Source organism: Carcharhinus amblyrhynchos, chromosome 3 (assembly GCF_965287045.1).
Source record: "Carcharhinus amblyrhynchos chromosome 3, sCarAmb.v2.hapA, whole genome shotgun sequence".
Lineage (NCBI taxonomy): Eukaryota > Metazoa > Chordata > Chondrichthyes > Carcharhiniformes > Carcharhinidae > Carcharhinus > Carcharhinus amblyrhynchos.
Window position 1 is genome coordinate 102,516,609 of NC_137326.1, and position 20,834 is coordinate 102,537,442.

At 42.8% G+C, this 20,834-nt stretch overlaps 1 protein-coding gene across 2 annotated transcripts in view; it reads left to right on the forward strand.

Moving 5' to 3' along the window:
- LOC145340980 (uncharacterized) overlaps positions 1–20,834 on the forward strand; it is a 315,943-nt gene that overhangs the window by 22,654 nt on the left and 272,455 nt on the right. For both annotated transcript variants that reach the window (XM_080185613.1, XM_080185614.1), the window contains exons 2-5: positions 9,295–9,336; positions 12,855–12,928; positions 14,796–14,864; positions 19,198–19,291. In XM_080185613.1, the coding sequence (XP_080041739.1) occupies positions 9,295–9,336; positions 12,855–12,928; positions 14,796–14,864; positions 19,198–19,291 (279 nt within the window). The remainder of the gene's footprint in view (positions 1–9,294; positions 9,337–12,854; positions 12,929–14,795; positions 14,865–19,197; positions 19,292–20,834) is intronic.

Below are 20,834 nucleotides of genomic sequence, written 5' to 3' on the forward strand. Positions count from 1 at the left end.
CTATGAATTCTAAATATCCAATAAATGCCTCCATTCAGATGGAGAAATGACATTGGAAATGTATAAATTGTGTAATTGCATCTGTTCCAAATGTAGTGATCTTTTGCCTCAGGTCAGAATGTCATCTCCTTTTGTGACTTTGTGTCAGGAGTAAAATATGAATCATTTTTATTTGAATGTAAGAGGGAAGATTATCACTGGTGGTGAAGACTCTTCCCCTGAGCCTGTTGTGCTAACCATCTCTGGCAATTATTTCACAACTGCAGAAACTCTGGTCAGCAATTTTGTTTTAAAACATAAGGTTGTTCCTTTTCCAATAAGCTGGCCACTTTCATCTGGACCAATTACTACCCCTAATAGCGTTCTTGCTCGCAACCTTGGTTGTGGATGCTTTGGTTGGGGCATTCTACACATTGACAAACTTTCTGTTCAGGTACTCTTTCCCATGATAAATGCTTTGTTTGTGGGTAACTGTAGTTATTGGTTTCTGGAGCTTTGTGCTTCTACTCCATCTGGGATTTCCTTATTACTCCAGTTAACTTTGAGTGCAAAAATTCCTTTAGTGACTAGCATTCCTGTCTCTAGGGGTTAGACATTTTATCTCTTATTAATTCTTTGTCATACTAAGACAACACCCTTATCTGGCTTGCGATCAATAATAACTTTGAGGCGCTGACAGGAAAATAATTATATACAAGACAGAGATAAGAATGGCTCCGAATACCATGACTCCCAGACTCGAATCGCTACAACATTCAGGCGGCTGCTCTTGATTCACACGTCTTGCTGCAATTGGCCTGATAGGTCATGTGAAGGGGCAAGCAACCGCACCTCCCCCTCTTAAGTCCTTTATTAATACTTCACAATGACAACAAAGGTATTTACAATACTGTACAGCAAAAGGAGGAAACCTAACAGTGTCTCATAAAATAAACCTATCTGGAGATGTTTTTAATTCTTTGAGAACGCCATAATTCTTTAGTGAGTGCTTCATCAGTTGAAGTAGTTTCTTCTTGAACAACAGCTGGAGGCTTTCAGTTTGCGAAGGTGCTCAAGTGCAAATTACCTCTCCAGTTCCCACTGGAATGTTACTTGACCTGTTCTCGGGGATATTGGATCTGGTTCTACTGGCAGTTGTTGGAGCCACACTAACACGCATAGCAGGGACAGATTGCTCACTTGGTGCAGTGCGTGGTCCTTTCTCCTCAGGCAGTCTACATGCTTTTTCATTCTCTTCCCTTGTACATCAATTGTGTATGTCACTGGATCTGTCTTGGCCACAACCATCTCAGGGACCCAATTTAGAGCAGCATTGAAATTTCTTCCACAAACTAAATCATTTATCAGAAAAGCCCTCTCAATCTTTGTAGAGTTACAATATCTCTTCCTTGCATTCTGTTTTGCCTCCACCCTTCCTGCCAAAGTTGGAAATATTACATCAAGTCTTATCCCAAGACGTCTTCCCATGAGCAATTCAGCCAGGGTAACTCCTGTCCTGACCAGGGGCCAGTCGAAGTTGTGAAGCACGGGGGACTATTTCTTCCTGGGGATTTAAAATGTCTGGGTGGCCTTTTCAGCTAACTCGTTTGAGGCTGGGTGTTAGGTGGCTGTTGAATCTCATTGGTTTGCATGAATTGTTGAAATTCCTTGCTGGTGAATGCAGTCCCGTTGTCAGGGACCAGCACTTCAGGCAACCCATGTGTGGCGAACGTCTGCAGTAATTTATCAGTTGTGGCTAAGGAGGTTGTGGTCTTCACCTCATGAATATCTATCCATTTAGAGTGATTATCAATAATAATGCTGCCCATGAAAGAGTCCACAAAATCAACAGAAGTCACACCCACGACCAACATGGCTATTCCCACGGGTGCAGAAGAGATAATGGTGGCAAACTTTGCTGTACTTGACGCTAGCCACAGTGTCTAATGAGGCCTTTGATGCCTTTATCGATCCCGGGCCACAATATGTAACTCCAGGCTGACATTTTCATTTTTAACATGCACAGTGCAACTCTTGTAATAGCGTTGTCTGAGCAGGAGCAGGAATGATCACCCTGGCTCTCCACAACTGTAGGGCGGTATGGTGGCACAGTGATTAGCACTGCTGCCTCACAGTGCCAGGGACCCTGGTTCAATTCCGGCCTTGGGTCACTGTCTATGCAGAGTTTGTACATTCTCCCTGTGCCTGCGTGGGTTCCTCCCACACTCCAAAGATATGTGGGTTAGGTGGATTGACCGTGCTAAATTGCCCTTTAGTGTCAGTTGCTTAGCATTGCCATCTGGAGCTCCTGGCTGATTGGAATGTCTCCCATTCTTACAGCCTGCCATTTGCATGTGTTGAAAGAACCTACAAGTTGATACTCATATGAACAGATTTTCCTTGGCCATCAGGTCCTGGGGTGGGACTTGAATCCAAGGTGGAGTAAATGTGTAGAGTTACAGGAAATGAGTAGGATTGTTGTCAGTGCAGGCTTGATGGGCTGAATGGCCTCCTTCTGCACTGTAGGGATTCTATGATTCTAAACTCCATCTGTTTAGGCAGAAAGTTCTTTAGGTCTTGGAAGGTCTGTTATCAGTCCTAGTTTTATTTTGGAGAAAGAGGGAAATTTTAGGCGATGGAGCCTCGACAGCATTACCTTCTCAACCATGGTATTCCCCCCTTTACCATTGGGAAGACTGCAGCTGTCTTCCATCCCCTCCTGTTGCATGCAAATGGAAATGGGGCATGTTGAGGCAAACTAGGGTAGGAAGATTTCTTGGAATTTCTGCTGTCCATGCCACTTATGGTCACTTCTTGGGGCCACCATGTGCTAAGGCAGTTATCCCCAACAAGTACCAGGGTACTCTGAAGAGGGAAATCACCAAAATGGCCTAAAGAGGTGAAACTTGACTTGGGCTTTTAACTTCACAGCAATTCATTTTACCATCCTGGCTGACATAGGACTGAAAGTAAATACACATCTCCATCACCCAGACTGCTCCATAAAAATTATCTTTTTTTTGAACAGACCAGGCTTTCCAGGACAAGCCATGACACATAGCAGAGGAATTTCAAACCAAAAGAGACTGGATAGACAGGATTTTACAGCCTCGCTCGGGCGAGACTGGAAATTCCCACCCGAGGTCAACAGAGACTTCTCTTGTTGGACCCTCGCCCGTGCCGATTCTATGGTGAGTGAGGTGGTAAAGTTCCAGCGAATATCTGTAAGGAGGTGCCAGTGCCCTCTGTGATTGCTGACAACCAAATTTGTCAGCAGTCACAGAGAAATACATCAACCCTTTTGCATTTCCAAGGCCAGAATTCCAACCCTGGAATGGATATGCCTGTTCCAGCCAGCTATGGACAAAGGCTGCTACTTGGGACTCCTAATATCCCAAGCTGGTTTTAATGACCTGTTACCTGCTCCCAAACACAATGAGTTTCAATCAAGGGCCTTGATAGTTACCAGAAACCGTGCTGTCACATGACCAAGACTGAAGCTGTTGTAATTAATTTTCAGCTTTCTGTTTGACCTCCGAAGAGAAAGTAAATCCAGGCAAGCACCCTGTGCTCTCTACCATCTTACCAATAAACAGCAGAATAAGCTCTGTCCAGGTACAGTTGCCTGGCCCTCATCTACTTTGGAACATTGGAGCTGGTGCTTTCAGTTCTGTGTTTCTTCTCCCCACGTGTAACTCTCACTTCTGGTAAGATGGATCCCACTGCGACAGTTAAATAACCTTCCCTACAAAGAAAACCTCCATTCGACTTTTGATTCTGGATTCTGGGCATACATGAAAGCATAACTTGTATTGTTACTGTTACTGAGCCCTGTTTTCTGGCTGCTGTTGCTTCTGTCTAACCTGTTTCATAAACCCCCGATGGCTGAATTTTGCAGAAATTGTACAAAGATAGCTTTATCTGATTAGGCGGAATGATAGCTGTTGTGGTCTGGCCCTGTATCCCTGTTCTTTCCCTTATCCTTCTTTTATTGTACATGTACAAAAGAGATAACGTTGTAAATCCCTTTCCTGCGTTTTGTGTGTGTGAGAAATAAACCAACCCTTTTATCTTGAGTTTGCCATATGAGTTTTCATAGAGGATTTGAACACTCCGTCTTTACAGAATGGGGAAAATACACCACCGCTTATAAAGTGGAAAATCAAAATGTTCAGGAAAAAAACCTTTGTTTACTGATGAGTAATGAGAAAAGAAATCTGGGCTATTTAAGTTAATCCCCCTCCTCTCCGTGACGTTATACCAACTAAGTTTATAATGGCCAAAGGGCTTGTTTTTGAATGAATTGAACTAAATGTTTGTTCTTCTCTGTAGCAGTTTCTGTACAACTATATGGGGTTTCTTGAAGTACCAAGAATATTTAATATGTGCTTTGGTAATATTATTAACACAGTGTTTGGGCTGCATTCCTGCATAACTACTTTACTAATTCCAACTTAATTTAACCAACAGAGATAGCATGAGATACTTACCGTGCAGTCAGTATGTGAAATTCATAATCACATCTGCAAGCTAATTATCCAAAAAGTGCTAAAAGGCAAAATGGTTTCATTATCATGCTGCATTTAAAAAATGAATTGACTTGTACTGATGCACATTTGAAGTATTCTGCAAGGATGTTTCTGAGCTCAACAGGACGTATTGTTTCAGGGATGATTTTTTTCTCCAGACAAAATGTGATGGAACTGTTAAAATGGAACTTTGTAATCTGATATTGCTAACTTTTTGCCACGTCTACGAAACCTGACAGCCACTCAAAACTTGAAGGTATCTGTTGAGAGAGAACATGGTTTACACAGAAGCAAACACTGTGCCTGTTAAGTGTATTCCTTTCTTTGAGGCTTCAGTCAGGGTGATAGGTATATCCATTTGAGTCAGACCCTTGAGATCCTTGTCAAACTATTCCTGTAGAAACAAAATCATGGAATATGGCCAGAGTGAAATGAGAAAAGCTGTGCACTCTAATAAGCATGCTGCTTGCATAGACTTTGTGCAAACAATTGTGGTTCCTTCACCATTTAGACTGAAGGCAAACTCTGCATACTTTTCCTGACTTCCAATTGAAATGGAACTTTTGAACATCAGTTAACCCCATACATTTGCTATTCAAACCTGAATTTTATTCCCACAAAATGCATTTTCTTGGTCTGATTATCACAGGAACCATTGTGGTCTATAGAGTCATTGATTATTGCAGCCTATAATCTCCCTTTGCAAACCAGATATTTTGGACTAGATGTGCTCTGTTGTAAGATAGGATAGCAATGGGAAAGATACATAATTAGGAAGGGGGTATCCATCACCTGACTTGGCCTAACCTTAATTTCCTCCCTCTGGTGCTAAGAGTTGATAAATTGCCCTTTCCCCATCCATATTGTTAATGGCAGTGAGATTCCAGATGTTGACTCGTTTCTTTCCCAACACTCCCTGGGTCCACCTGGCAAATCATAGTTTTAGGCCAAAGTTGAGATGGGAATCACTGAGCTTTTGGCAAATAGAGGAAGAGGGAGGTTCCCTTTCCAGCAAAGGTCCCTGTGGCCCTTTCCCACCCCTTCCTTTTAGCTTGGCCCTATCATATTGGGTGCTATGGCATAGACCCTGTTGTAGCAGTGTCTGAATTTTCCTTAAAGTCGTTGGCAGGAATTCCACCTGGATCTACACATATGTGTCTGATCCAGAAACTGACCAGGGAGAAGCTCAAACCCATCACATTTCAGGGTGGGATCAGGAAAAGCCAATCCTTTGTATCTTAAAAAGACGTGCCTTATCTCACAGAAAGTCCTGTTCCCCTATTCCCACTGTACACACTGACCCCATTGGTTCCCAGCGTAACGATGTTAACATTCTGATCTGTAGTTTCAAATTCCACCCTAGCCTTTTCCCTCCCTATCCCTCTCATCTCCTTCACCGCACAACCTTCAAATGTCTGTGCTTATCAATGTGCCTTTTTGCCGTATTGCCTTGAGTGAGTGAGTTTCCTGTCCACCTCCAATTTAATTGCAGATAGTTTTCCATCGCTGAGAAATTGATGTGCAGCCTATCCTGTATTAAGTGGGCCAGGCTACTGTGTTTCCCACCATGACAGACTGGAATAAATCCTGTCCCATATACTGCAAAGAAGGGAATGCGAAAGAAGCAGCTTGTGAAGTCCCTTTCAGCTGTGGGCCATGAACCTTGTATTCTGGCTGCTGCTGCTTCTTCCTAAACTGATGATTTCATAAGTTCCCAATTGCCTAATGGCTGAGTTTTGCAGAAATTGTGTGAAGATAGCTTTATCTGATAATACAGCTCGATAGCCATTTCCGACTTGCAAAACTATGCATTGAACATTTTTATATGAAATGTTTTATATCAAGAAAGACTCAGTCCATTCAGTGGGTTGAAACCACTACATAAGTAAAAAAACTGAACAAAAGCACTTTAAATGACTTAAACAGCAGCTTCTAAGATGGCCAAACATAGCAGTACCCTACATATTCCAAAGCCATTAGAATGGAATCAGGTTGTCCTGAGATAGCCCACCAGAGACAGTCAGCTCAGATGAGTATGAATGACCATCTCACCTGAAACATTCACCAAATGTCCAGACATTGCCTATGAATTCAACTGGGTATAGAACAAGCTGCTAAACTCAGTTGCTTTGGGCAATGGACCCCACTGAAAAATAACTCCTCCAGTCATCATCTAATTATTTTTAAACAATGGACCCAGAAGCAGATTCCTATGACCATATTTGAGAAACTGGCCAGTTTGTGAGAGAGTGTGATGAGCAAACATAACACTTTTTTTTGTTGAAGAAATTGCTTTTCTCCAGGCCAGTATGAGATCAGAAGGTCCCTAAGTGGGCTCTCTGGCACTCTGCAGCCATCCTGCCAGCCTGTACTCTGCCTGGTATTTGACTGGTCATACACTCTGGGTAGCATCTTAAAGAAAAATCAACCCAGCAGCTGCTGACTCCAGGAGAAATGATAGAAATGGTCCATCAACATCTGTAAACCATCTCTCCACAGAATCTGGAAAGGTCATTGAGCCTAATCTGAAACCATCCAAGTCATCGGTCTATAGGACCTGTATACAAGTAACAACTTTTAGACTCTGAAACAATTTAACTTTCCTTTCCACTTTGTAACTTAAGCGTGTGTGTGTGTGAATGCATGCGTGTGAGTGCATGTGTGCAAATGTGCAGTGTACTACAGAATGAATGCATGATTGAGAGTTGATGCATTTTTATTTTCCCATTAGTTTGTGTTAAATATAATACATTCTATTTCCTTTCTGTTTTAAAAATTTACAAGAAAATCTCTCTGTGTATGTCTTTTACAGCCACAGCAATCAAGCAGTTAAACATTCACTAAATTGCAAAGCAAATTCTTAAAAAAATACCCGTCGTGGTCAAGTGAGGAGTGGAAAAAGAGCGGATCCATTTTACCACGTCCTCATCTGGCTGTAACAACATGAATAACTGCCCCAGACATTAGTGGAAAAAAAGGCACATTAGGGAAACCAGCAGTCAGTAAACTCTGAGTAGCCGTGTTACAACTAATCCAGCAACCCCAACTGCAAAGCTTGGTGGTGATTGTGGGGAACTCATCTCACAACAAGCAACAAAACTGGTCAGACTGCTTTATCACGCTGTGATTAGCATGCATTAGAGGACAGAAACAGCCAATGACATAGAACCATAAAATCCCTACAGTGCAGAAAGAGCTAATTTGGTCTATCGGTTCTGCACCAACTCTCCAAAAGAACATCCTACCAAGACCCTCCCTCCACCCTATCCCTGTAACCTCCACCCATGTCTAATCCACCAAACCCTACACATCTTGGGGCACTAAGGATCAATTTGACATGGCCAATCCACCTAACCTGCATATCTTTGAACTCTGGGAGAAAACCGGAGCACCCTGAGGAAACCCACATAGACACGGGGAGACCGTGCAAACTCCACAGACACAGTTACCCAAGACTGGAATTGAACCTCAGTCCCTGGCGATGTGAGGCAGCGGTGCTAGCCACTGTGCCGCCCATCAGTGGAAAGAAACAGCAAATTACAGTAAGAGCCAACTGCATCCTTTAATTTACTTCCACCTTCTAAAGGTGCTGCATGATAGGACAGTGAGGGCAAACCCTCCACATCAGCAGCACCACTCACCATGAACCACACATGGGTGCTGTACGGCCTGCCATTTGCCTACAGGCTCAGTCTGGTGATGACACATTTTGGGTCAGTATTGCTCGTCCCTTTCTTTCTTCCCCAAAGACTTCCAAGTGTCTTTTCTATCTTTTCAAAACTCCCAAGAAATGTTTTTGTCTGTTATGACCATTTAACTTTAGGTGTCTGCATTTTCTTTTGTGTTTCAACTAAAGTATTCAAGGTAAAAGCTGGGCATTGTGGAATTGCATGGAGTTGACATATTATATGCTCTTGGCCAACTTTCTGGTAATTGTGGATTGATTTTGATCTTACGTGAGAATTGTGTTGCATTGGCCCAGTTTTTGCAACAGTAATAATGATGAAACTGACAGCATTCACCATCATTATGCCACTGAAGCTGATAGCAACCTCTGGAGTCTACACATGTGTGGTGAACCTGTGCTTGTCCATGGGATGTGATGTTGAGCTGATGCCAGACTACAATCAATGGGAAATCAATTAAATTGATGAGAACTCCCATCCATAAACTGTCAGTCTTGCTGCAACATGTCTTGAAAAACGATACACCATGTTGAATTGGCTATATCTGGGTTTTTTCACAGTGTACTAATTCCTTAATTGCTGCTAAAAACTCACCAGTCTTGGGATGTTAATTTTATCTTTGTGGATTCTCAAATGAATTCAAAAGGTTGCATTCTGCATAATTTAAAAATATAAAATTTAGTCTGTTTTGGCTTCTATCTCAATTTGATTTGAAATTTTTGTTGGTGATTTGAAAAATTAACTTGAAGGGGTTAGGTGGTTTTAACTTCCTCGTTTGCTATTTGTGAATATTTCAGTGTGATTGGCTGCTTGCTGGCATCACCAAGAGATCACCTTGTCTTGGCGCTAAGTTTGAACTGCAGTCAGCAAAGGGGTAAAGCTTGCCACAGAGATTGCTGGATTTGTGCTCGCAGCTTCCTTGAGGTCAGCAGCAAGCACCATTACTTTGCTACTGACTGCAAAATTCAGCCCTTGTTTTCAATGGCAAAATTTAGGCTGGGGGGTGATGGGGGAGGGCCTTTGAGACTGGAAGACCCTGCCAGTGGGAAGGGCTGGAAAATCCTGCCGTTAGTGTTTAAACACTTTAATTTTTTTTTCAGATTTCATTTCAATTGCCTGCATCTTGGGAACAGGAATATTAGGTAAGTCTGTTATTTAATTTTAAAGTTTACTCTACATATTTGTTCACAGGATGTGGTCATCACTGGCTAAGCCACTATTTATTGCCAATTCCACACTGCCCTTGAGAAAGCAGTGATACGCCGCCTTTGCAGTCTGTTTTGTATAGGTACACCGACAGTGCTGTTAGGGAAGGTGGTCCAGAATTTGGACCCAGTGACAGTGAAGGGACTGTAATATAGTTCCCAGTCAGTAAGATGTGTGACCTGGAGGAGATCTTGTAGGTGGCGGTGTTCCTCTGCTGCCCTTCTGGAGAGTAGAGCTCATGTGTTTGGAACATGCTGCCAACATGCTCTTGGTGAACTGCATTCCTACAATTAATCTTGGTATGATGTATCCATCGTTGTGTGTATTTCTAACAAATTTTGACAGCATCTCCATAATAAAACCCTTCTTTTATTTTGCTACATTTGCTTTAAGGTTGTATTTATTTATCAGAAATGTCACTTTTTTAAAGAATGCTGCTAACAGCATTGGGGCTTGGAAAACAATTGATTTAACATATAACGTTGATACTGATTCATCTGAGCAGTGCCCACTCGATGACTGACCAGTTCCTGGATATTGCCCTGGCGGTGCCTGCTTGATTCCCAGGTAGTGGTGGGGGTGAAGGGTGGGGACAACTTGAGTAAACTGGAACAGCCTTTAAAATTAGCACCCTGGATGACAGGACAGGTGAAGTGAAAGCCCCACCCTATACAACTGTAACAGGACTTCTGTATTCCTGTACTTCAGGCCTTTTGCTATAAAAGCCAACATGCCATTTGCCTTCCTAATTGCTTGCCTATGGGGCAAATGTGGGAAGGCAGCAGGATCTCTACAAACCACCCTACTACTAAATTAAATGCTCCGTGCCCCCAACTTCACCACAGGGAGGGCATTAAATCCCACCCTGCATCTTTCTTTAGTTTTTCTCCTCCCCCTTTGTTTCCTCTCCAAGCCCATCCTGTCCATGAGACTTACCTGCTGTTGCCTTTACCCAATTACCATTAAAACCCAGATCCCCTTTTTGGCTTCCAAAATTAACTGAAATTGTTAATATCATTCTCACTGCAGATCCTTTCCCCACTCCTTCAAATCTGTTATCATCACCTGTCTCCTAAAAAGCAACCCTTGATCCTTCCATTGTTGCAAGTCACTGCCTCCATTTCCAAGCTCTCTTTTCAGCCCAGGAATGTGCTGCTGCGCCCCATATCCACATATTCCCAGAACTCCATGTTCGATTTTTTTCCAATCAGGTTTCTGTCTCTGCCACAGTATCAAAACCGCTCTTATCAGATACACAAATTAAATTCTCTGTGATTGATGGAAAGCTAAACGTTTGCTTCTCCTTCTGCTCAAACTGTGGCCAAACTGATTAGGCCATCCATCTCAAATGCCTCCTCACTTTCATCCTGCTGGGTGGGATTGCACTCCCTAGGATTTATTACTATCTACTTAAGTTTAAGTATATTTCTTAGTGTCACAAGTAAGCTTACATTAACACCGCAATTAAGTTAGTGCGAAAATCCCTTAGTTGCCATGCTCTGGCACCTGTACAGGTACACCGAGAGAGAATTTTAGCATGTCCAGTGCACCTAACCAGCATGCCTTTCGGAATGTGGGAGGAAACCCCTGTACGTACGGGGAGAACATGCAGACTCCACACAGACAGTGACCCAAGGTGGGAATCGAACCCAGGTCCCTGGAGCTGTGAGGCAGCAGTGCTAGCCACTGTGCCACCATCCTTCCCAGTCATAGCCACAAAATCATTGCTTTCTTTTCTTGCTCCATTTTCTTTGTTGCTCCCCCAGGAATTTATCCTTGGCTCCTTTTTATTTCTAATCTCCATGCTTCCCCATCATCTGAAAATTGAACATTGACTTCTACATGGACACTGATGATGTTTAAGTCTACTTCGTCAACTCTTCTTTCAACTCCTGCACTCTCTCTCTACATTTATTCCAACTAAATTTCAGGAAGATCAAAGCTCCTGACATTGATTAATGTTACAGCTTAACACTCGCAGTGACCTTCAGGGTACTGCATTCTTGCATCCATGCCTCACAGTCATCATAACACAAATCTTCTCCTCTGAACACAAGCCATTCCCAGCGCTCCCCCCTTTCTGCTTTTTGTCCTCAGTGGAGAAGAGATCGCACCAGTTGGGAAGAATCAGAACTACAGAGTTGTAGAAGCAGGGGAATTAGCTCAAGTGACGGGCACCCCTGTCGTCCTTCGGCAACGCTTGTTTGTCTGGTCCAACAGGAAGGCAGCCTTGCTGTATGAAGATGCAGATGTCAGCAGTAACCTGTCAGGGCAGGCTGATGGGACTTGTGAGGCATTGGTGCTCAGCCATATTGTGATAGTGTTAGATATGTCTCATGTCATATGTTTTAGAGGTATGGCTTTTTATTTTAACGAATTGAATTTTGCATGTAATTCAGAGGTGGGGGGAGGGGGAAGTCCTGGTTAACATCTAGAAGCTGACAAAGGACACAGAGTTAAGGTAATTACAATTCAGAGGGTAAAAGTTCTTATCTAAAGAATTGGAGATATGTGGTGGGAGTCTCCCAAAAGGGTTCTAAGTGCCAAGTTCGCATAAAAGCTGGAGTAGATCCCATTGATTGTTTTTTTCAATGGGATTTTCAGAATGAATCTCCCACACTGTGTGCATCACAGAGTGCCCTAGCATGAATCATGCTAAAGATCAGTGGGCAGGGCCTATTCCTGCTGAAAAGGCCAGCAGGATAGCGCTGAGCGGACCACTGCACATGCGCCAAACTGTCAGCGCCGAGATCACTGGCCTCCCGATCGGCCTTCCGACTCTCCCCACTGCTTGATCACTGGTTCCCCAGATGTGTCCGCAACAGCCCCAACCTCCCACCTCGCCAGCCTGTCCCGATTATCCCCACCCCAACCCCCCCGCAGCAGTCCTAATTTCCTGATTCCGCTCCCCCCACCCCCCCCCAACCCAATGGCCAGCCCTGATTTTGGCCTCCCGCTCTGTCACTGATCCCGAATGTAGAGTGGCAAAGGGACCCCCCCCCCACCCCCGTCTATCTCCCCCCAGAGGCCCGGCCCCTCTCGGCTCTGCCTCCTCTGGCCCAGCCCCCTCTGGCCCAGCCCGATGTTTGGGTGGTGCCAGGGGGCCAAGCTGGCACTGCCAAGCTGGAAATGCCCAGGGGGAGCCCTGAGCATTTCTCCCCCTTACCCCCAACTCCTGCAGGGGGTGGGGGTGGGGAGCCTCCATGGCCTCCCTTCACTCCGGCAGGGTCTGGCCGCCAGCTCCCCACCGGTGGGGAGCTGTTATAGCCCCACTGGAGTGAAACACGCGTGGCAGGGCATGGGGGAACGCTCGTGGGCGCAGAAACTTCAGACCGGGATAAATGCTTGCAGTGATCAGGTGAACCGCTTTCCCAGGAGTTGGCAGTCAGCTGCTTCCACATAAATATCAGGACTAGTATGTCTGAAAATGTATGAACACCTATTTTTATTGCAGGGTTGCCCGGGACTGTTGCACGCGCTGGACTGCAGCCATTTTTGGTTTCATTCATAATTGGATTCTTTATGCAGGTAGGCAATTCAGAAACTGAATGCTGTAAATAACTGACTTGACATTCAACACCAAGAGGGGATATGTCCCAGCCTAAGTAATATTCCTTATAAAAGGAAATGCTTTCGAGTCCTACTGGGTTAAAATGTTTCCATTCGTACTGTATGTAAAAATGCCGCTGTGAACAATTTTTATTTTCAAAGTTCGAGAGCCACAGCAGTTGAATTTATTATTGTTTTGGGACTGTGGAAAGCAATGCGACAGGTGCATCTCAGTACTAGAATCACATTAATAAAAATTGTTCTGATTTTGCATTCATTTGAGGAATTTTTTTCAGTAATTGAACATAAAAGTTTAATCCTACAAAAAGTAAAAGCTAAAATCTGTACAACCATCCAATTGTAGCAAACTTTGCAAGATTCTAAGTATTAATTTTTCCATAAACTCTTGACAAGTGCAGAGGACTGACCTGTAGAGTTAATTGGTTGCCAAGGAGAGTGGAGAAAATTGCAGGCTGTGTCACGATATTTTGTTTCATCGACTATAGAGTAGGTCAATGAATGGCTGTAATTCTGTGGTCAATAAATTAATTACTTGATTGTACAGACACACACACAGTGGCATTGATGGTTTTGAGGTTTACAGCACAGAAAGAGGCCATTTGGCCCCTTGAGTCTGCGTTGGCCATCAAGCACCTATCTATTTAGCATTAGCTTCCAACTTCTGTAGAATTTCATAGCATCATAGAATCCTACAGTGCAGAAGGAGGCCATTCAACCCATCAAGTCTGCAGTGACCACAATCCCACCAAAACCCCATACATATACCTTAGCTAGTCCCCATGACACTAGAATCGTAGAGCCATAGAGATTTACGCATGGAAATAGCCCCTTGAGCCTAACTTGTCCATGCTGCCGTTTTTTTTTGAACCCCTAAGCTAATTCCAATTGTGCACAATTGGCCCATATTCCTCTATACCCATATTATCCATGTAACTGTCTAAATGCTTTTTAAAAAACAAAATTGTACCCGTCTCTATTACTACCTCGGGCAGCTTGTTCCAGACACTCACCACCTTCTGTGTGAAAAAATTGCCCCTCTGGACACTTTTGTATCTCTCCCCTCTCACCGTAAACCTATGCCCTCTAGTTTTAGATTCCCCTACCTTTGGGAAAAGGGGCAATTTAGCATAGCCAATCCACCTAACCTGCACATCTTTGGATTTCAGTGACTATCTGATTCTTAATTATCTTGTGTCCAAATTTCATTAATAGACAATCATCCATTATTAAAGCAGTTGCTTTCAGAATTTGTTCATGAAATCCATTGATTTATTTGCTTATCTTGGTTAGTTGGCCTTTCCACTATTTACTTTTAATCCTGTCTAATTAATATAGTTTTTTGGGTGTGCAGGTATAGTGTTAAAATTCTGTCCTTGCTAATTTCTTGTTTATATTTGTTCCAGCAAAATGAATGATGATTAATTCAGCATCACAAAATATCTACGCAAAAATGTTTGCCACTCAAAATTACTCATGACCTCAAATGATTGCAATCTTTATAAATATTCAAAATTGAAATAATGGAAATTGCTTTACAAATCATTTGTCACAGCTTTTGTAAATCATTTAAAAGAAGAAATCAGTACACTACGTAACATTTTCTTCTTGGAATTAGGAGGGTTGGACCACTTAGGTTGAGCAAGTAAAATGGGTTTTGATGTTTCTTCTGACAGCCACATTTGTAATGTTTTGATTGTAAGAGTGAAAAATTCAATTGAGCAAGAGCTCAAATATTACAGATCCTTTCATAGCTACATCTTGGCAGAAAACGTTCAGGTGGCCACATCGTACTGGCCTGACTTTAGTCTTTTTTTTCCATTTCAAGGTGCTGTTGATTTATCTTTTTGTTGATTTACTGCAACGATGTCGCTTGGTTCAGATTGAAGCTGCGAAGGTAAGCCAATATACCGAGACTGAATTCCGTGCATAGAATTGGAAGTATCAAAGCAAGTTTTTTACACAGAGGGCGGCAGGTGCCTGGAACTCGCTGCCGGGGGAGGTAGAGGAAGCAGATACGATAGTGACTTTTAAGGGGCGTCCTCACAAATACATACACAGAATGGGAATAGATATGGTCCCCGGAAGGTTAGGGGGTTTTAGTTCAGTCAGGCAGCATGGTTAGTGCAGGCTTGGAGGGCCGAAGGGCCTGTTCCTGTGCTGTAATTTTCTTTGGTCTTTGTATCAGTATATCGCATTATTCTATTATGGAAAGTTTGCATATTTACTGTTATAATTAGGTTACCCTTTTAATTTTCATTGTGTTATTTCTTAATGCGTATTAATAGATTAAAGGCTGGCTATAGTTACTGCTGTTGAGATTCAACTTAATGTGTTTCAACTGAATGAAGTAAAGAAATAAATGACCATATAATGAGTGGTTTTGAATGAGGAATAAATAGGACACCAGGTGAACTCCTTTGTTTGTCTTTAAAATAGTGCCGTGGGAACCTTTTACATCAACCTAAGAGGTAAAATGGAACCTCTGTTTAACATGAATAGGGAGGGAATAGAGGGTTACAGACCGAGTAAGGGCAGAAGATTTTTTTTAGTTTAGTTCAGCTTGGAGGACTGAAGGGCCTGGGCCTGTGCTGTACTTTTCTTTGTTGGTCTTCAGATTTTTGTTTAGCTTCAGTCTGGAGGTCTGTTATTTTCTGAAGGTGTTAAATTGCAATGTGCTTATGTATTACTTAACATCCTTCAACAAATATGTTTCATAGTACATTTGTTACGAACAATTTGGACTAACTTTGCATCAACTAAGTTGATATGACTGTATTTTTGTAACTTATTGTTACCTTGAGGATATGAATATGCAAATGTAATTGGATACTGACCACAGGATTCCTGGAGAACTGTACTTGATTGCAAGTTAATGTACATGGTTGACTAAATCAGACAGATGCAGGAGAGAGTGAGAGAGACAGACTATTGCCATGGCAACAATGGCTATGCTATTATACACAGCAGGGAGGAGGAATCTTTATTGTAAAATTCACAATGCTCCCTTTGATGTAGAATGTCTGGGAATCAGCATTGATGGCACGGTGATTTTATCAGCAATACTTTAAGTACCATGTTCAAGGCAAGTTCAGGTGTGTAAACCATTCTTAAAATTACCTTTTAGGTTCATAAGCAACAATATTGAATTCCATAATTGTTTACGTTTCACTGATGTGTAATATTTTCTGTTCAACCAATTTTCCTTTGTAAATAGGGGATGACCGTTTCAAATAAAAGAGTAAATCTTCAAAATTACCATAGAACTGTTTTTAACTTTGGAAGGCTTTATCATTGCGGAGACAGTTCTTCCACTATAGCGTCAGGCCTTCCTTAGATTCTGGCTTTTGTTCGCTTACTATAATATTTGAAAAGCCCCTGTTTTTAAAAAAATGAAGTTAAAGCAGTCAGCTGTTTCAAACCTTGCAAAGTTTATCCAAAAAACAAAATGCTGTTGAATTTAAGTCGATGGCCAGTCAATATATTACATTTTTTAGAAATTGCTCTTGGGATGTGAACGTTGCTAGTTGGTCAACATTTATTGCATATCACTTCTTGCCCTTGAGAAGGTGGTGTTGAGCCACCCTCTTGAACCACTGCAGTCCATTTGGTGTGGGTACTGCCACAGGGCTGTTCAGGAAGGAGTTCCAGGATTTTGTCCCAGTGACAACTTAGGGCAGAGATATAATTCCAAGTTGGAGTATGTATTTCTTGGAGTGAAACTTGAAGGTGGTTGTGTTCCTATGTCTATTTTTTAAATTTTTACTCCATTCTTAAAGTTACAAAGCCAATGAGCAGAGTTGACAAGGAAAGCCCAAATCTATTCCCATTTCTTGCTCCAAAAAACAAATTCAAAATCCAATTCATGGTCCCCATGAGAAAGACGTGTAAGATCCAAGCTGACGAGATAAGGCTTGATCTGGCACTTGATCTCAGTCAAAAGGTCCTTCGATTGGTAGACATAATGGGTTTGGAGTAGGGTATTGAAGGAGCCTTGGCAAGTTGCTGCAATGCATCTTGCAGATGCTGCTCACAGCTGCCATTATGCAGGTGTGATATGTTCACAGGAATCCACTCTTGACTGTTTGAATGGATATCTTTGTTTTAAGATTTTACAAGGAAACAGAATATTATAGTCAGTGAATTCAAGCAGAGGTGAAACAGATGCAAACTAATGTTACACTGAGATTGTCACCTTGTGATTTGAGAGGACAGTGCAAAATTGAACTGTGTTTAAACACAGTGGCAAGCTGCCAACATTTCTCTCAGCTTCGGTGGGTGAAATATTGTGCATCAGTCATGCCAGTTAAATGGCAGCATGTGCCTCATAAAGAGAAGCGCATCTTGAAGCTTGACACCATCCAGGATGAAGCAACCTGCTTGATTGGCACCCCATCCACAAAAAATGCACTTCTTCTTCTACCAGCGAACAGTGGCAGCCATGTGCACCATTGACAAGATACACTGCAGGAACTCTCTAAGACTCCTTACCCAGCACCTTCCAAACCTACGGTCACCAAATCTAGAAGGACAAGGGAAACAGATGTGTGGGGACACCACCATCTGGATGTTTTCCTCCAATTCACTCACCTCCCAATTTGGAAATATGTTGCCATCCTTTCACTGTCACTGGGTCAAAATCCTGGAACTCCCTCCCTGACAGTGCTGTGGTTGTATCTACACACATGGACTACAACAGTTCAAGAAGGCAGCTCACCAGCAATTAGAGATGGCCAATAAATGGTGACTTAGTCATCGATGTTCACATCCCATAAATGAACAGAAAAACAATTTAATTTGGACATTGGAAATAGCAAACTAAGATGCTGAGACAAGGAGGTTAACCTGAAGGAGGGAGCTGCTGTTTCATCCGGATAGCAGAAGCATCCACAGACAAGTTGAGAGGCATCAAGAGATGGTGGAGTAGGTTTCTGGTTCAAAATGATCTAGACGTTCAGGTAGTGGAATCCTTTCATCTCCGTTATTTACCTATGCCTGTTATGGATGCAACACCACCACCACCACATCCCCCCCCACTCCCACTCAGCCACCTTTAGGGGTCTCTGTCCCTTTTTCCTATCTTTTACATTTGAACACTGAGCAATCGTGGGTTCAATGGAAAGGAAAACCTGTTTCTTTGAATCTTGCAATGCAGTAAGGAAATGATAGGTTCCCTTTAGTGCGCACCTTTTTTAGAGTCTGTTAGTCATTTTGATTGATAAAAAAATTGCTGTTCTCACCAGTAATAGTCACAAAGGACATTATTGGACATTTTGACTCTGCCACATATGTTTTGAGATCCTGGTGCTTGCTCTGTAGGATTACTGTACTGAGCATGTTTATATTGTTAAAGGTTTAGAGATTTATATTTGATTGCAGTGGGCAAATATATTATGGGGAGAGGGGGTGGATGGCTCACAGAGTCAAAGTCGGCGTGGAGCTAACCTGCTCCACATCAGCCTGCCCTGCAGCCATGATGCACTGTTTGTGGAGTAAATTGGGCCAGGGTGGCACTTCTGCCCCTCACTGGGAAGGAAATCCCATCCTCGGGAGCTGTTGGCCAATCAATCTTGGCAGTGCCATGACAGCATTAGTGGACACTGCTGGAATTGCAAGTGGGTTCAAGAAGAAGGCCCATGGATCCCTAGAGACAGGTAAGTTTGGGTCCAAGGCAGGGAGGGTTTGGGCATTTAGGGAGAGGGTGAACGAGTAGTGTGTTTAATGGAACAGGAAGAAAGGAGGGGTACTATTTTTAGGGATGCTGCCCCCTAAAGGACAAAGGACACTTCTGAAGGTAGTACCTCTCCTTCCTTCCCATCCTTTGAAAACATCTTTTAAAAGCGGCCTGCCCACATCCACCTGACTGCCCATTCCAACTGTCTTATGGAATGAACAGGATATTAATTGGGTCAATTAGCTTGGTACTACACTCAATTAATCCCTAATTATTTATCTAAATATGGCAGGGGGGCTGGCAATTTTGGTGCTCCCCTGTCCAATACTATGGTGGTAACCTCAAGGGTGGGTGCAAGGGTAGTGGGCTGGACACCTGCCCTATTTTATCTACCACCCTATTTGGGGCCAGTAAAGTGTAGACCTTGTTTCCAATTAATGAATAACGTACCTTTTAGAAACAAAACATACAGTATAACTGGCGATTACTGACTTCGTGGGTTGCTTGACACCTCCTCGCCATGTCATATTTTATTCATATCATCATTGTTTTGTAGCATTTAAGGCTGGAAAGAATCGTAATGCAGGATGTTGGTGATGAAGACCCCATTCCACGTTCCGTTGAAGAGGAGGAAGAAACTGAGGATGCAGGTAAAGAATATTATTCAGGTTATGTTGTTTCATAGGACTATTTTGGTTTGGTGAGGATGAGCCAGTATTATTTGCTTTCTCTATTTCTTCTTGTGCCCCTCTAAGCTCATTCTGATAGAGTTTTCACATGTTAAGCTTTGCCCTACCAATAGGGCCCAATGTTGCTGTACTTTGATGCGTCCATATTGAAATGTTTTCTGTCTTTGAGCCACTGACAGAGCTATTTTTAACAAATGCATTAAGAAACCTCGGATTCCAATGGTTTTCACCAGAAATCACAACCGTAACAGATGTTAACGCGTTTTCACTGCTGGAGGTTTTAAATTTGAACTGAAAATACCAATGCACCTAACCAGCACATCTTTCGGACTGTGGGAGGAAACCCACGCAGACATGAGGAGAATGTGCACACAGACAGTGACCCAAGCCAGGAATCGAACCCGGATCCCTGGCGCTATGAGGCAGCAGTGCTAACCACTGTGCCACCCCATTTGTAGAGCTATAAAGAAATATTTCCACTGATTACTAATAACCATTAACCTTCGTGCAAATATATTTTCATTATTTGGCACAAATTTTGAATTGCATCTACTTAAACCACATCTCGGTTCATGCAATTGCATGGTAGATCTGTCTGATATGTCTGTTTCGAATTATTGCAGAAGCGGCTTTTGCCTAAAATAAATATTTAGGATATGACAAGCAAATTATTGGGTAGAATTTTGCGGCCCTGTCATGGCGGAGACAGGAGCAAAGAATAACAGTATAACCTCAAAAAGATGTCAGTCAATCAAGTGCTCCAACACTCCAATTCTCCTTCTGCACTGTAGGGATTCTATGATTCTATGAAGACAGGCCACAGATGTCACTGCTATGGAGGTGTTTGAGGGGGCTACGCTAACATACCCCTACTTGGAGCTCAACCAAACATTCATAATGAAAATATCTGGCGAAACAGCTGTCATGTTTCTATTGACAGTAAAAAGTCTGATAACACCAGGTTTAAGTCCAACCGATTTACTTGATAGTAAACTCACTAGCTTTCGAGGTTAAACTCTTCTTCAGGTGAATGGAGAGTTCTGGCCTCAGACAGAGCATATAAAGCACGGACAGTTTACAGATTACTGATTAGAATGCAAATCTTCACACCTAACCTGCTGTTCAAGTCCTAAAGTGGCCGACAATGTGAGTGGAAGGAGCACTGATCATAAGAACAGGATATGGCGCTCGACTCATAGATCGACAGTTCCGATGCGCCACAGCGAAAAACCGCACCAATCTCCTCAGAAGACAAACAAGGGACACAGTGGACAGAGTACCCTTCGTCGTCCAGTACTTCCCCGGAGCGGAGAAGCTACGACACCTTCTCCAGAGTCTTCAACATATCATTGATGAAGATGAACATCTCGCCAGGGCCATCCCCACACCCCCACTTCTTGCCTTCAGACAACCACGCAGCCTCAAACAGACCATTGTTTGCAGCAAAGTACCCAGCATTCAGGAGAACAGTGAACACAATACCCCACAACCCTGCCACAGCAAC